We start from the raw sequence: 16,457 nt of genomic DNA, 5'->3' as shown, positions 1-16,457 counted from the left end.
TTCGGAACATTTATACCGAACACCTCTGGCTTCATGCAGTTTATTCATTACTTGATATGGCGACAGCGAGCATGAAACAACAAAAGAGGAGATCAAGACGAAGAATAGCCGCTGTTAATTTTCTGTCAAACATTTCATTAGATGGAACCTACAGGGATACTAAATACCCATTATTCAATCCAAAACACCAACGTCTAAAAGATGATATCACGGAAGAAGTGGAAAATCACATAAATAAATCGAGTGCAGAAGAAATTTGTGAGGATGAAAGTGAATCAAGTTTAGAAGGAACTCGAAAAGTATCCGCTCTATCAGCGGTTGAAAATAATATATCTGACAACAAATCCGTCCAAAAAAATGAAAATGTGAATAACTTACAGAGAAATATTTCCAAAGGAAAAAGGGGAAGGTACGTGATTAAAAAGGGGGTCAAATTTGACGTAAGATGGAGGTCAATATTTGTGTTCTGTATCAGTCAGCTATTTGACCAGTGGTCATTGATTTTTGTCGGAAAGATAGACCAAGTTCAAGAAACCATGAATGATTAACATACAAATGCGTACAATATTTTGTATTTGTATGTCAATTTCATATGAGCCTATGTTTTAGACTTTTTATTTTAAAAAAATGTCATTTATCATTTAATCCTTCATCATCTTGAATTATGTGTGATATCACTGGTAGACAAAAGTCTGATTGAAAGAAAACATCATTTATCGCTTATCTGACTGGGAGTTGATAAGTTGGTACAAATATACGGACATGCATGTTCATATATATCTCATGCAAGACAGTGGGATTCATTTAGATATTGTGGTTATCATGCGGATCCTGAATCCTTACATTGGGTTTATATATGTATAATGTTATATTTGGATTTAATATATGATATATACTGGAATTGCGAGTCATCTTTGACCTCATTGACCCTACAATGAAGTCTAAATGAGGGAACACCTACGGCATTTGTGGTGCAGGCATTATACTACAACTGTATGCCAGGAAATAAATAATATTCATTTGTCACACATGACAGGGAAATGGTAAAAAGTGTTTTCAGAGGCTAGTGTGACATGATACACACTTCATTCACTAGGTCACTTATAGATGGTGTAAATTCTTTAAGTCTAATTTTCTACAAATAGGATTAAAAGAATCGTATTGAAAGACTAATTCGATGCCATGAATAGTATTAGGTTGAATGTAGTGCAATTTCACTTTAGGAAAACCAACCAATAGAAAGACTTTATTTAGAATTCATTTAAGTTAAAAAAAAAATACAGACAAAACACATAATTCATTTCATTTGGAATACACTGCAGCACCTGTGCTACCAATTGAGTATATTGATAGTGAAGAAATGAATTAATGGACCCTAAGGCTGTACAAGACTTTAGCCAGTGTATACGAGTCTAGACTGTTATGTCAGTGTGCATAACATCTTAATGTCTTGTCACTGTACACCCTTAAAATCCTGTTAACCTTTCAACAACTCTCAAAAATAGTTTAAACACATACATTATACATGTATGTGCGTAGTTTTATTTATCTGGTGGGGAAAAAACCCAAAAAGGACGGGAAAGTATTTTTAAAACTTTTAGATTTTTGTTGTTGTTTTGAATGGTTTTGGTTAATTCTCATGCAGTTACATAATTTGCAGTTTTATGCAAACACATTTGGCATACATTTCTAATCTTCAGGCATATTTGATGTTTTGGTTTTTTCTTTAATTTATATCTGCCAAGAGATTATATTATTAACAAAGCTTAACAACTTCAAAGAGATACTGGTCTTGATATTAAACAATAAAATAAAACAATAAACACTACATTATAATTTGATAGTAAAGATTATTCTGATAAATGTTCCATTTCTTGACTTAATATTAAAGACCTAGATGTATAATACGAGTTCTTTAATAAACCTGAACACGTGTGTTAAATATGTCCTTTATTTGTAAAGCCTATTGGAATCCAGCTGTTTACTGCTGACACACAATAAATTAAATGATTTTATTGAACATCTATATATTCCATCAAAGTTAAAGCAATCCACACTATGTAACTTTGATCCCACTTTTTTTTGGCCTTTGGAAATGCAATTTATTTAGATATAAAAAATTAATTAGTTGATATGATTAACATATATCTGAGTCATATTTAAATATCTTACTTTTAAATAATTTATTCTGTTTGCTAGAACTTACCAACCCTCTTCCTACGTCAATTAACCAGTCATAAATTCATTTCAATTGAGACATTTTTTGACATAAACATCCCACCTGTATACCTACAACTTGCGTCATAAATGTACAAACTTTCTAGATGCACGTAAAGGTGTCACAAATATGTTGTTCCACCTCACTCTATATGTGTTGTGTGTACAGATTTGACAATACAAAAGTACTGGTTTTATATTTCGGTTTGAAAACAAAGTCTTTGTGAGTCATACAGGTTTTCTATATCAAGTTCCTGGAAATCTTATTCATTCGAGCAGTTTGCAGATTATCAATTTTGAAAAAAAACATGTTTCTTATTCTAAAAAGATCTGAATATCAATTGAAGAATATGTAAACAAATTATTCTTCTGTTTTGTAACTTCTACAGTCATTTAATGATTTGTATATTTAATTCAATTAATTGTTATTACATTATGATGAATATAAGGCTTAATTGTGTGGGAGTGCTAACTGTTAGTAATTTAATTATTTTAACAGTTGACTTATTTGAATCTGCTATGTAAGCTAGTTAAAAAATTATTTAGTTTTACTTGATATTTATTTGATCATTGTTTGATTTGGAATAATTCTTCTGTGATATATGTACCTCAGAGTACAGAGTGTAATTCAGGAATGGGCTGATGCATACCCCCACCCTGCCACCCCCCCCCCCCCCACCTCCATTTAATTTTTTTTGTAATCAAAATTCAAAAATTGAACTATTGATCAATTTAACGTCCTATAATGGCCTATTGATACTTGTAGATAAACATATCCAGCCTTGTTGTTGACTCTCGTCGAACAAATCCAACCTTGACCGTCTGCCAGCTTAATACACAGTGTTGATATACCACAATGACTTTAGATTTTGAACGATAACGCGATCAAAAACATCGCAACAAAAGCAATTCTTCCAAAGGTTAAACAATCAGCATGAATGGCATTGTTCATATTGGCTTTAGTCTTATTAATCAATATTGAATAATTTGTTAATATGATCATATATTTAAAGTTTTACTTGCAGAAGTACATTTTTAAAGAAACTGCAAAGTAGGTCACATCCATAAACGTGTTTACATGCACGTTTTTGAGAAGATTATTAAAAATGTGACCCACTTGATAAAAAAAAAAAATTTGACCCATTTGCATTAAAAGAGGATTAGGGGGTTTATTTTAATGTTAAAAACTATTTTGTGATTATAAAAATGCAATATGTATGTAATACAATGTTTATTGATTGAACATTTTGCACAATATGATATTGTGTAAAATCTTCAATCAATAAACATTGTATTAAATGGTGTTTAATATTTATTTTTATTGATGCTATTGGGTACTCTCCAATCTTTGGTAAAAGATTTATTTAGGCTGCTTCCATTCTATTTATACTTGAAAATATTTCCTCAGGATAAATCTTATAAAGATTAGTTTAATTAATCAAAAGATTTGTCAAAGTTGTTTTATTGCCAACCACAATACTAGAAAAACTAGTAATTACCTAAATATTTGATACTGTACAGTATTTTTCGAGCATTTGTTAATTGCATTGCTGGGAAGGAAGGACAAAGATTAAAAGACTAAGAACTCAATCAAAACGTTTAATGATTCTATTTGGACCCCATCTTTGTGCGACTTTTATACCCTATTAGAATAAATTTTGCATAGTGTCTTTGTAAAAAAATTTCTTGATTAGTATATTATGATTAAGGTGATGATGATGATGATGATGATGATTATGATGATGATGATGATGGTTTTAAAAATTGTTTGATTGCCATGTGAATTGAATGATACCGTATAAAATTGTTTTTATTAATTATTTTCCTCAGTATTGCAGTCAGCATTTTTGAGGAGAGGGAGAGATGGAGAAGAGATTCCGGAATTGGATATGCTCCCAAAGACATTCCTGACAAACCAGGTAATATAAGGCTGCATGGAGTAACCAAGGCAACACAAACCAATATAATGAGAAGTGGGTCATACATTTCAATTTGATATACAAATCAACTGAGGTCTGTCAGTTGAGGATATTATGTTACAATATTAATAATATGAGCAACAATTCCAATCTTGTAGAAGAGAAATGTCCGCGACAGGAAGGAAACGTTATTTTCCGAGGGAAGGACCTTCGACAGATGAGTACGGAGACACGAAAGCTGCTCGCAAATGAGAGGTACCATTTTATTTTTGCTGCCTTCAGAGTTGTAGAAAGTCTCGTACCTGTCAAACTTTGTTTCACCTGCAAAAATTCCCCCATCAGCATTGATATTTTTCTCTAGATCACTCCTCTTCTCCAAGATTTGCATGAAAAATGACTTGAATGTTGTTATGCAGACATGTTAGCATTGTTTTGATTGACAGTGTTGTCATATGTATCCTGATTTACAATGACATTTTCATTTTTCATGAACATTTGCTTTGAAAAAATTACATTGTGATTGGTTGAATTTTTTTTTTGTCTAAATAGTGACAGTCACTGAACTTAATTCTTTTTAGCTTAACGAGGCCGAGTACAGTTCGAGTGCGCATGACTTAGCACATCTTTTTTAGTTTTTTCATACAGCCGTATGTGCTAAGTTATAACTTTCTTTTGTATTATGTATTTTATAGAAAATTAACATTATATGTAATGTTTATTGGTTGAGAAATTGTGATTATAAGACTTTGGTAGGGTAACATGCTTCATCACTTATCAGTATTGTAAACTAAGCATAAAGTTGAAGAAAAAAGTCAGATCTGTTCATTTATTTCAGGTGGAATTGGATTATCAAATAAAGAATTTATTGACAGAGCATCAAGAGAAACATAAAATCAATTTAAAAATGTTACTGCATTAAAAATAAATTTTTATATGCCATCTGACATCTACCGCAATATGTCAATAAGTTGGGGAAAAAAATTGTTTTTGATATTTACCTTGACCAACTTGGCAAACCATGAGATAAACATTTTAATTTCACCGTTAGGTGACTTTTCACACTAGTTTTCACATATATAAAAGAAAAAGAAATCCTAGTGCAGAAATACAAATAATGTGCAGAAAATATGAATACATATAATTAGCGCTTTTTCAACAGGGCCCTTATATAGGGTCCAATCGCAAAAATTGATAACTTTCCAGACGACTGTCTAGGTAATTGGGGTGGTAAATAAATATTTTTTTTATCTTAAAATATTTGATATTACATGCAAGAAATTTTATAAATATATTTAGGGTATAAATAATTAGACTTGGCCTCTGTTAAAGCCTTTTTGGATTTTTTTTTATCATTAATAAGCATTAAATGATGGCAACAGTAAACTTAATTCTTAATATTAACTTTTTAAATTGTACCTGATGGTTTGATTTATTTTTCATATAATGCTTATATAGCACTATAGCAATAAGAAATACTTAAACCTTTAATAGAATAACATCTTCCAATTAAACATGCAGTTCTATTAACAAATATCATACAGTTACTTTAGAATTATCTTCTTTATGGTAATGTAGATGCTATTTGACAACAATACTGTACATTTCATTCCATCAATCATTTTGGTCAATATTACTTAATGGCTTGAATGTCTGTTCATAAATAACAGCAGGCAAAGGATTTTAGGCGGATGTTATATACAGGAATGAACTATGATGACTTTGTTTTGTGGTTACGAGTGTGTTAATAACCGTTACATCACACAGAATGACTAGGACATTTATTGTGAAGCATTGGAACATTGCACATTGACTTGTCAGTCACCACTTTGAATTTAATGGCTCTCTCTTTACTACAAGTTCAAGTTTTGGTGAACAAAGGTCAAAAGCCAGCTTAGTATATGGCATTTAGCAGTTACAATTTGATATTGGCTCTGCTTTTATTTTAAGAAACAATAACCAGTTCAAGTCGGCTTAAAGCTCAAAGGTTAAAAAGCCAGCTAGGATGGGCTCCTAACTTGCTCACAATGCGCTTCTTTTTATTTTTTTTATATATTGCCGTCTTCTCATTATTTTTGATACAAATCTTATGCTTTTTTAATTAATTAATTTGATAAAAAGTGTGAAACCATACATCTTGTTAGCATGTTACTTATAAATGCACATGAACACACTTGTACTATAACAGCACATACAGCATTCATTGATGGAATGTTCAACAATAAACAATGCTGAAATACTCGTACAGAATGCCAGTTTTTTAACTTCTACATAGACATCTTCATGTTAAGCACTCGATTGTACAATCTATGAAAAATATGACCTAAAATAAAGAGTGAACAAAAACTGATCTAACTTTAAAAAAAACTTGATACCAAGGAAAATCTTCATACATATATCAAGTGTGTTTTTCATTTATGCATGAGGAAGAAATTAACTTTTTTCTCTCTGATATAACAGTTTGCTACAATTACATTACACGTACCTAGATTGCATTTCTTCTCCTATCTCATCTCTGAACGCATGCTTTTTTTACAAGGTTGATGATTGTCTCAAAAAAGAAAAACCCCTTCGTTGTCTCCTCAACCCTGATGTACAGTCGTAAATCACAGATGCGCAGGTAGGTCAACTCTCAAGGACAAAAGGTCAAGAACAAAGGTCAAGGCCATTTGATAGTTTAAGCCCAGTTACCTTGAAGGGCTGTGTGATCATGTTTTTGCTCATCACCATCTTTTGCTCACTTTTTATGCAATCATTTTAGGACGTTGATTATTCATAACTAGCTTTTATCTTTACATGTATCATGTTATTGATAATCAGATTTAGACCTTTTGTTAGTAGATAGAAAACTTCGGTTTGTGTATTTATTGTACCTAAGTTAGTGTCTGTGTAGACGTAAAAAAAACAAAAAAAAGAAAACATTATTTTTGATACTTGTAGTGAATAAATCTAATCATCTAATCCACATGTACAAACAAAACGTTTGTCATACTTTATACATGTTATACATGATTTTATATTTTCTATATTCGTAGCTTTTAAAAAGGAAAATACTAAGCTTGCTTTAAAGCTGCTTAACATTAATATTTAAACCCTTGAAAAATATTATTTGATAAAGATTTTTTTTTTTTTTTAATTTACAATGTTGTTTTCTTACTGTGTTGTTGGTGTACATTTGTAGAGACGAGGAAATCTTTGCCAGGGCCAGGACTGTGTCAGGGTCAGGTTCAAGGTCACTGTCCCAGGAGGGGCTGCTCTACCTGGGTCTCCATGCCATAGGGAAGGTGGAGGAGGGGCAGGTAAAAACTGACCAGTTTATGTCTCAAAAATGGAAGGAGGGTGGGTGGAGGTGTTCTGATATGTTAGAAGTATATACACTGTTAAGTGGAGTCACTGATTGAGATTGTTTATTTACTGGTACTAAATGGATACAGGTACCTATCTTTATTACTAGAACTAGTACAATATAGTATACAAGCAGTACTTTTAAAGAAAAATTGAATTTGAAATAATTTGCTCAGCTACCGGTACATACAGGTATCCTGTATAGAGGGACATATTTGCCCCATTTTATTTTCGCCCACATCTGTGAGCAAATTGAAGACTGGGCGAATTTAAAAAAAAAATTTAATTACTGTGTTAATTCGAAAGAGTGTCGGTATTCATCATATAACCGTAGGTGAATTGGATATGTAGATGGAAGAAAAAAATAGATGGGGTAAAAATAACCCTGTCTACAGTTTTATCGCATATTTATGAAAACGAACAGGAGATATTGTAAATGCATGATGAACAGCTCATGTTTTGTCATTTTAGGACATCTCCTATGCAGATTTCCTGGTACCCTCAAAATCGCACCTTAGGAGGGTCTCGTCAGAGAGGGGGCCATTGAATGCCATGGAAGCAGCCCCCAGCCATCAAAATCTTACTGCAGGTAAAAAATTTTCACACACTCCATAACCAAAAAACCATATCATTTTATTAGCCATAAAATTTCTCATATTCCCAGCCTTTCCCACTTAGAATTAAAAGCTGTTCTTATGTTTTGGAGGTTTCTTATATTGTATTTATGTTATTGGTTGTTTTTTTTTTTTATTTCATGTACCATATAATAGGCTTATTATAGGCTTTGAAGGCTTTTAGTAGAAATTCATCGATTGTTGGGTTATGCATAAACTTTTTTTTAATGATGGATGAAGTTATGCTTTTTCCTTTATTTTGTAAGCACAACAAAATACATGTACTATATACCGATAATGCTCTAAAGAAGGAACTTTTTAACACATTTTGTTGATCAATTTTCCTTGATAATGACTTGATAATTTCCTTCTATTGAGGTGCATTATGTTGTAGGTCAGTTTGTAAATCAGCGATATAAAACAGGTACATGCACCGATTGTTAATACGGTACATGGCCACACATGTGACAGGTATTTATGTAAATCGACCTTAGAGTTCATCTCAAGGGGAAATATTGATAAACATTTCTACTGATATTGGTAGATATGTTATACTGTTTAGAAATAGTCTAGGGTTCAAAATATAAATATAGGTTATTTTTTATGCATGGTATTAAATAGAAATGCCGGTGACATCTCTTTTCATCATCGGTTAAATGCATAATGTATTAGTTTTCATTATCGGTTAAATGCATAATGTTATAGGGGGTCTTATTTAAAGTTATATTGAAAGATCAGCAATGAATATAAAAGAGATAGAAATAATATAGCATCGAAAAATAAACACACAAAAAAGTGCTAATAATATTTTACTAGTACAGTATTTCACTATACTAAGAATCAGTGTTTCCGAAATGGTATGAATGTTCTTTTCTGTGCTCTAGGCCTTTGATTTTATAAAAATCAAACAAAGCATTCAAAATGGGATGCAGATCGTCTTGAAACGTAACTTAATTTTGATGTAGTTTTAAGTCACTTCATGTGTTGTATAGAATGCTCTGCACATTGTTTGTCCCCAAAGTGATAATACATGTATTAGATCATATACAAATAATTATGATATAAATGACCTCTATTTAGGACAAATCGGGATTAGTCTTACTCGATAGAGATAGCATTATCGCTTTGTTAGCCTTGTAACCATCCAATTTATTGTTATACAATGTCACGGCAGAAAAATCAAAACAAGGTGACTTTTGTTATGTAATGTCATTGCATTGTGTAATTTGGAGTTTTTAAAAAATGCAAAATTAAAATGCTGAAGTGAAATCTGACAGGTCGAGAGCTGACCAGGAGTAGGTCACATGACCCCAATCTGCTCCTACACCGACCGTCAAACGCTCCGTCACTGGAGAAAGGTATCATGTCTGGAACAGTGGTGTCAACGGGCCTTCTTGTTTAGGGACGGTTGATAATTAAACGATTTATCTCCAATTGATTACAGATAATCGGAAATCAAGATTTTAGAGTAAATTTTTTTAGTAGGATGTTGGAAATTCATTTCTTTTCTCCTTTTCTATGGAATTAAAAAAAAATATTAATTGGAGGACAGTAAATTGTGTCTTTTTTTTCTTTTTTAGTTTATAAAGCAAAAATATTTTTAATTGCATGGAACTATGGGAAATTCAAATTGCAATTATTCCCCCTTCTGACATATTTTTGATGAATTTGACTAATTGAGCAAAACAAAAAATATGATAAAGTAAATATTGAGTTTTTCTAGATAGTCTATTCAAACTAAATAATGTTCTGTTAAATGACATAGCAAGACTATGATTCTATAGCAGCTCAATTCCTTTCATGAGAGTTTAATAAAAAAAAGTCTGTCAAAAAACAAATTTTAATTCAAACTTAAGAAAATTAATTAAATTAAATTAAATTGTTGCTAAACAAGAAGGCCTGAAGGGTTTAGTGTGCTTACATTTGCTTTGCTAGACCTTCCTTCCTATCACCATAGTTACCAGAATATAGTGTGTAGTAGCCATTTGTAATGCATGATTCCCTTCATCTTCAACGAATCTTTAACACTGAACAATCTGTAACTATCGATTTGTAGTGTGTATTCAATTAAAGAAAATCTTAGAATTAATGTTCAAATATTGAGGTTCAGTATACATATCTGAAAAAATCAAATATTTAAAATATTTTGGATTTATGAATTTTATGAATATACTTTTAAAATATGGGGGGGGGGGATACAAAAGATAATTGTCCCCTAAGAGTCAGGGGAGGGGAGTGTATGTTCAGGGATTATGTTTGTTTATTTTATATTGAACCTTAATTTAACTCATTCAATTTGTTTGTACCAGTAATTATAATTTTAAAATTCATCATTCAAAATTCTTTGAATTTTTAACATTTAGAAAAAGTTTCAATTTTTTCTTTCCATTTACTTTTTATCTTTCAATACTATTTTTTTTTTAATTGTTGAATTTACAAAAAGAAAATCTTTTTTGATGATCATCTATATTGAGTTAATTTTGATGTCAAACTTAGTTGGTTTTAGATGTATGTGTTTACTAACATGCCAAAACAGATATGGCTGTAAAGTAATGTGTACTACATGTACCTTAGTACTAATAATGGAGTAGCACTTGTTTTACTTTGAAGTTGTCCACATTAGTCTGTATATAATGACTAGGAATATGTAACTTAACTATATTGTAGAGCATATGACTTAGGGCATTAATTATTTTTTTTAAAAATGAATCAAAACAATTTTCTTTTAATTTTCAATTATTGAATGATGTAATTATACTTTTCTATGTCATATTTTCTTTGGTGGAATGAAGACTATGAAATGCAGTGTATGATCAAGGACTATAATATGAACAAGTTTCGGACTGATCTCATGGCATAGTAAATTAGAATGAACATTTACGCAAGCTTCAATATGAACACTAGCCATTGTATGAACATATGCTTTGATATATCCATCAGCTTCAGTATGAACAAATTTCATAGTATGAACATACTATCTACTCTATGAACACATTCTACAATATGAACATGTATGGTTTATTGTGAACACAACTTTCGAAAACAAGGTTTGGATAAATTTAAACATGTTAAGTTAATGGAATATAAGATATTAAAGAACATTTGTTTCAATGATAACATTTTTCCTAGAGGGAACACAAAATGATGACATTACAGTTGAAGATGCTAGTCTAAGATAGCATTGTGAAAAATTAAGTGACAAGACTGTATGAGACATGTTCAGTGAAGTGATATATATATGCAGCAGGAAAAATTGTACCTGTTTATGAACATGTAAAAACAATGCCATCTTTTTTTTTTAGCATACTTATTACCTTTCTTACGACTTTTACTCCCAATTTCACTTTTGACCTACGCAGCAATGTTAAGGCGTCCCGATGCTAAAATACGGCTGGAAAACGATATTATTTGAATCATCGCAAAAATACTTTGACCGGGAGTATTTCTTAAAATCTATGTTACATTTATTGACACCGATGTTAAACATTATATTTGATGCATTTTTGTGACGTCATATGTACTTTGCAATCACGTGACATGCGAATCCTAATACATGTATTGCAAATGATCTTTCTAAATCGCATCGGCGCAGGTGATTAATGACATTAAATCATACATATTTTTAAGAAAAATCCTTTGTTGAGTCATATACTTTGAAGTTCTTGCTTGGGAAAGAAATAGATATTTCGTTTATGGAAGATATTGTTGAAACATTACACAAAATCATCAAAATAATGCACATTTTTACTAATCAAGAGCAATTTACAAGAAATTGGGGTAAACCCGTGGGTTTCCCAAGCACGATTCACAATGGTACTTATATTCTCTACCAATTTTACGATAAATATTCTAAAATTGTGTTGATCTTTCACCTGGGTAAGCTGGTTTTACATGCATTAAAATTTCTTCATTTAGTTGTTTACACGTAACAGGGAGAGTCTCCAAACCACTAGTTTATAAATAGTCTTTTACTTAAAACGAAGTTTTAAATCTGCCGATTATTTGATACTGGGTTTTAATATGAATGAATTCTGAACGTGTAGCATTAACGGCAGCATTTATGTAAAGGAAACATGCGGAATTATACTGGTTTGATATAATTCACTTTTAACGTTAAGAAACATTCCCTGTAAACGATCGACAGGAATGCAGATCGTGACGTCAAAGTTAATTATGACATCATATCGTATGAAGTACAGACAAGTGACTTTCTACACATCGCTGTAAAATCCATCGGGAAGCCTTAACATGCCCGCGTAGTACCATCATACACAATGAATTATATACAGCACATGTATTATGACATGCTATCTGCACAAAATTTATTAAAAAATAGAAGTCCATGGTTTTTTGCAGTGAACGTTTGGCTTTAACTTTGTTGAAAGATTCATACAGAGTACTCTGAAATGATTTTTTGTCTGTGATGTGTTTTTGTGTCTTTATGTGTGTTTGTTTTTGTGTTCACAGTTCCAGAGGAGGCCACAACTGATTGGTACGACCCCAATGCACTGGACGACCGTGAGCTGCAATGTGGGAGCTACAAGACTCTGCTGACATTTTCCTCCTATGTGGTGAGTGATCAACAGCTTCATGAATATAAAGATCATCTAGAATTTATTGAACTTTATTTACCAAGACTGTGTTTCTTTCAAAATGTTCAATTATCAATGAATGCAGACATCGTCGGAAACCCACGGCCAGTATTGCATACAATACAACCCATTGGAAGCCACGCATATGTTTACTGAGTTAGTGTATGTGAGACTGGCCATATGAGTTTCTGACAACTTGCAGACATCAATAAAACATTTTCAAATCATAAAATGTGAAGTGTCATCAATCAAAAATGTAAATAATATAAAATTAAGCGGCGCATATCAATACAAAACAACAATAGCAGCCATATTTAAAATGGACGTCAGCCTTGCATAATTTACAGTTCTATACATATTATTTAAATGTTACCATTATTATTTTGGAGAATTCCAAAATTTTCTTTGATACTGGTGGATGTTTATATCATGTAAAAATTTTTTACTAACTTTCTGATTTCTTATTTTTTTTTTGTTTCAGACTTCAGTGATAGACTATGTGAAACCTTCAACTCTGAAGAAAGAGATCAATGAAAAGTTCAGAGAGAAATACCCAGCCATTCAACTGACCTTGACCAAGCTCAGAAGGTCAGAGAAAAGAAAGTTATGAAAAACTGTGTTAAGAAAAAGATTTTCACTTTATACATATATTTATTAATAGTATAGGAAAAATTTATTGTATTATTTTGGATTTTTTCAGCATTAAGAGGGAGTTAAAAGTGATAACACACACCAAGGTAAAATTATGGAAGATTTTCTTATGATTGATTTTAACATGAATCTACATAAAACCAATCCAAATTTTCTTTAGAAATCCTGGTGATTTAGAAAGAAAATTGTTGTTTCTTTTTGTGACACTGTCCATTAAATTTTTGTGTTACCTCTTTCAGTGTGGTTTAGACCTATGGATCGTGGCCCAAGCATATGTTTATTTTGAGAAACTGATATTAAAGGTATGTTACAATTATCATCATTTGACATTACAAAATAATCTGCAAGATATAACTCATTTTAACTTTTGTACTTTTTATGTATAACAGAGTCAAATATCTTTATTTGACATGTACATTGTACATGTATCAACTTCCAAACATACTATTGTATTTTTATATTATAATTGATGATAAATACCTTGACTTTTCTTAGTTATTGAAAGTGACTGCTAAATGTTACTGTAGATTCCTTATTTTACGTGAGTCCGAAAAATAAATGCAAGATTCTAAAATCTGTGAGATGTGCTTCTCGTGATTTTACGCGGATATTAATACCCTGCGTTTAGTTAGGAATCTACAGTATTGCATTTTCAGTGAAAATCTTCATCTCTTCTTCTCATTTTCTATGTTTCATTACTTGTAGCTGATGATTAATAAGCAGAATAGGAAGCTATGTGCTGGAGCCAGTCTGTTATTGGCTGCCAAACTGAGTGACATCAAAGGGGCGGAGCTTACAAAGCTCATCATGGTTGGTCACTCTTGTGTCATTACATTTAGCCCTTCAAAAAAGAAAAGCGCATTAAATGTACAATTTTTCAGTGAAATGAAGTAAAATTTATTAAATGAATTACCAATATACTAGTAAACTAATGTTTCATATTGTTTTCTAAATTAGTGATTACTTCTAACTTATTTTAATGAGCCTATTCAATATTTACTGCAATCTTAAAACTTATTGATGTTAACGTAGCTAGATTATCATATTTAGAGCCAAACTGTTTTTTCTGTTTTAATTTTACATAAATGCAAACTTGAAGTAATAGACATGAGGAAAAACATAAGAAGGCTAAATTTGAAAAGCATTTGAAATTAAGCATGTTTACAATATTTCTTAATCCAATAATTGTTACAAAATTTGAAAAGCATTTGAAATTAAGCATGTTTGTAATATTTCATACTCCACTGATTGTAGCAAATAGAGGAGGACTTCCGTCTGCCCAGGAAGGAGCTGTTGGTGTTTGAGTTTGCGTGTCTGGTGGCCCTTGAGTTCTCCCTCCACGTGTCCGACACCGAGGTGTTTCCCCACTACCAGAGACTGCTCTACCAGTCCTGACCCAGTTCTGACCCATCTCTACGGACACTGGGTCAACACACAAAGTCGACGAGACAGGACAATGTTCAGTCACCCATGAAGTCAACGGGACACAACAAGTCAACGAGACTCGACAATGTTAAGTTGTCTCGCATGTCGAGACTTAACTTCTTTACTCGTCTCAAAAAGAAATAGTCATTATTTTTTTTTTCTGTAGGATGTAGGATATGACTTATTATTATTGAATAAGCTTGCCTTACTTTTAAAGTCAGGGTTCTGACTCAAATTAAACTACCTGATGAGTCTTAAGTTAGTTTCAAGTCAGAAAGAAATCAGCTTTCTGTAAAATCCCAAATCATTAACAAATCTTTTTTCTTAACACAGCTGATTTCATTATATTTGTTAAAAGCAATAATTTAAAGCCCCAAATTTTCCAGTTTTCATTGTTTCCTCTTCAATTTCAAATATATGTTGCCTTCTATGCATGTGGATATTACAGACATCTTTGGGTAAAACCAGTGATATCATAAAGTTAATGGCTGCTAAATCATATTTGTAACCCCTGTTGTTTTCATCATTCCAGACTTGATTTCAGATTTGTAATATACGGTACATATGTACAGTAAAATTTGTCTTATCTGACATTTTATTAACGGTAACTAATTAATGGAGAGAAAAAATGTTAAGTATAAGGACACCGATCTTAAAAAGTAAGGAGCAATAAGGATGTGTTTCATTATAAACAATGTTCACAATATGTGGTTTTCAGATAAGACAGGTTTAACTGTTAGAACCAGATTTTTATCTCTCTCATATTCCCCTTCATGTTTGTTGCATACTTTGGTTAAATTCCAGATATGAATGGTCATTATTCATTGAAGTTAACAAAGCTTGTATAAATATGAATAATTTTTTGTTTTATTTATGATCAGACGTTTTGTGGAATATGTATTCATTCAACTTGTTAGCTTTTTGTGGAAGGAAATTTAAACAGAACGTGATTTTATTTAAATGCATTGAAAACAAACTTTCATTGTCCAAGAGTTTATATCAGAATTGAAGATTTTTTATGATAACTATGTATACGTTCTTAATTTGAGAGATATTGACAATTTTACAACTTGGGTTATGCTTGCATATATTACATTCCAAGGTTGTAAAATGAAACACCAAAGTTAGGTTGGATGTTGTCAGTAGTATTGATCTCATTTGTTTTAATAGTCAATAATGCCATCCTTAAAAATTGGTTTGCTTGGAATTGCCGCCAAGAGGAGGTTTCTAGACCCAGGAGGCAGGGAGAGGATTTTTTTCTAAAACTTAAAGTTTAACTAAATCAAAATTTATAAAAAATAAAAATCTCAACATAAAAAAAACTTTTTGTTTTCTGCTAAGGGGGGGGGGGGGGGGGTATTTCAATGAGGTGGGAGGCAATTCCAAACAAACAATAGTTTTGTTTTGGCGTATTATGTTCTTACATCTCATTCCATCAAACCAGGCTGTAATACAGTGTAACTAGTCGTTATACCCTAACATTGAGCATGCAAAATTTACAGTGAACTCAAGTACACACACACACACTGAACTTCTGTTAGCTTACAAGGTTAGCCGGAACTGGTCTTTTCTTGGCATCTGTGCAATAACATGAATGAAATTAATATCAAAAATTGATCTCCCTGTAAAAGTCTGCAACATTTTTCTTATTTTCTCCTTTAAACAGTTTAGAGAGAAGCAGTGAGCGGCTTTCTGTT

The 16,457-nt window shown here is 31.6% G+C and overlaps 1 protein-coding gene across 3 annotated transcripts; it reads left to right on the top strand.

Moving 5' to 3' along the window:
- The first annotated feature begins 9 nt into the window (after nucleotides 1–9).
- Nucleotides 10–16,096, top strand: LOC128167149 (CDK5 and ABL1 enzyme substrate 1-like). 3 transcript variants are annotated; one of them, XM_052832699.1, is made up of 13 exons: nucleotides 20–409; nucleotides 4,048–4,136; nucleotides 4,295–4,391; nucleotides 6,673–6,753; nucleotides 7,315–7,432; nucleotides 7,950–8,067; nucleotides 9,370–9,450; nucleotides 12,560–12,663; nucleotides 13,166–13,272; nucleotides 13,385–13,421; nucleotides 13,575–13,637; nucleotides 14,041–14,145; nucleotides 14,590–16,095. In XM_052832699.1, exons 1-13 carry the CDS (start codon nucleotides 57–59, stop codon nucleotides 14,728–14,730), a joined length of 1,494 nt encoding a protein of 497 aa, XP_052688659.1. In that variant the 5' UTR covers nucleotides 20–56; the 3' UTR covers nucleotides 14,731–16,095. The 3 variants fall into 3 exon arrangements, with proteins under 3 accessions (XP_052688662.1, XP_052688659.1, XP_052688660.1); XM_052832702.1 differs by lacking the exon at nucleotides 6,673–6,753 and having other exon boundaries at nucleotides 10–409; nucleotides 14,590–16,096; XM_052832700.1 differs by lacking the exon at nucleotides 9,370–9,450 and having other exon boundaries at nucleotides 29–409; nucleotides 14,590–16,094.
- The last annotated feature ends 361 nt before the right edge of the window (nucleotides 16,097–16,457 follow it).

Source organism: Crassostrea angulata, chromosome 10 (genome assembly GCF_025612915.1).
Source record: "Crassostrea angulata isolate pt1a10 chromosome 10, ASM2561291v2, whole genome shotgun sequence".
In the NCBI taxonomy this organism is placed as follows: Eukaryota; Metazoa; Mollusca; class Bivalvia; order Ostreida; family Ostreidae; genus Magallana; species Magallana angulata.
This window is presented reverse-complemented; position numbering and strand designations above follow the sequence as displayed.

Excerpts from the sequence above, each read along its gene's own strand:
- LOC128167149 (XM_052832699.1), top strand. The coding sequence starts at position 57 with ATGGCGACAGCGAGCATGAAACAACAAAAGAGGAGATCAAGACGAAGA. Across the intron at positions 6,754-7,314 it reads CGTAAATCACAGATGCGCAG|AGACGAGGAAATCTTTGCCA; the intron begins GTAGGTCAACTC and ends GTACATTTGTAG. Across the intron at positions 13,422-13,574 it reads AAGTGATAACACACACCAAG|TGTGGTTTAGACCTATGGAT; the intron begins GTAAAATTATGG and ends TACCTCTTTCAG.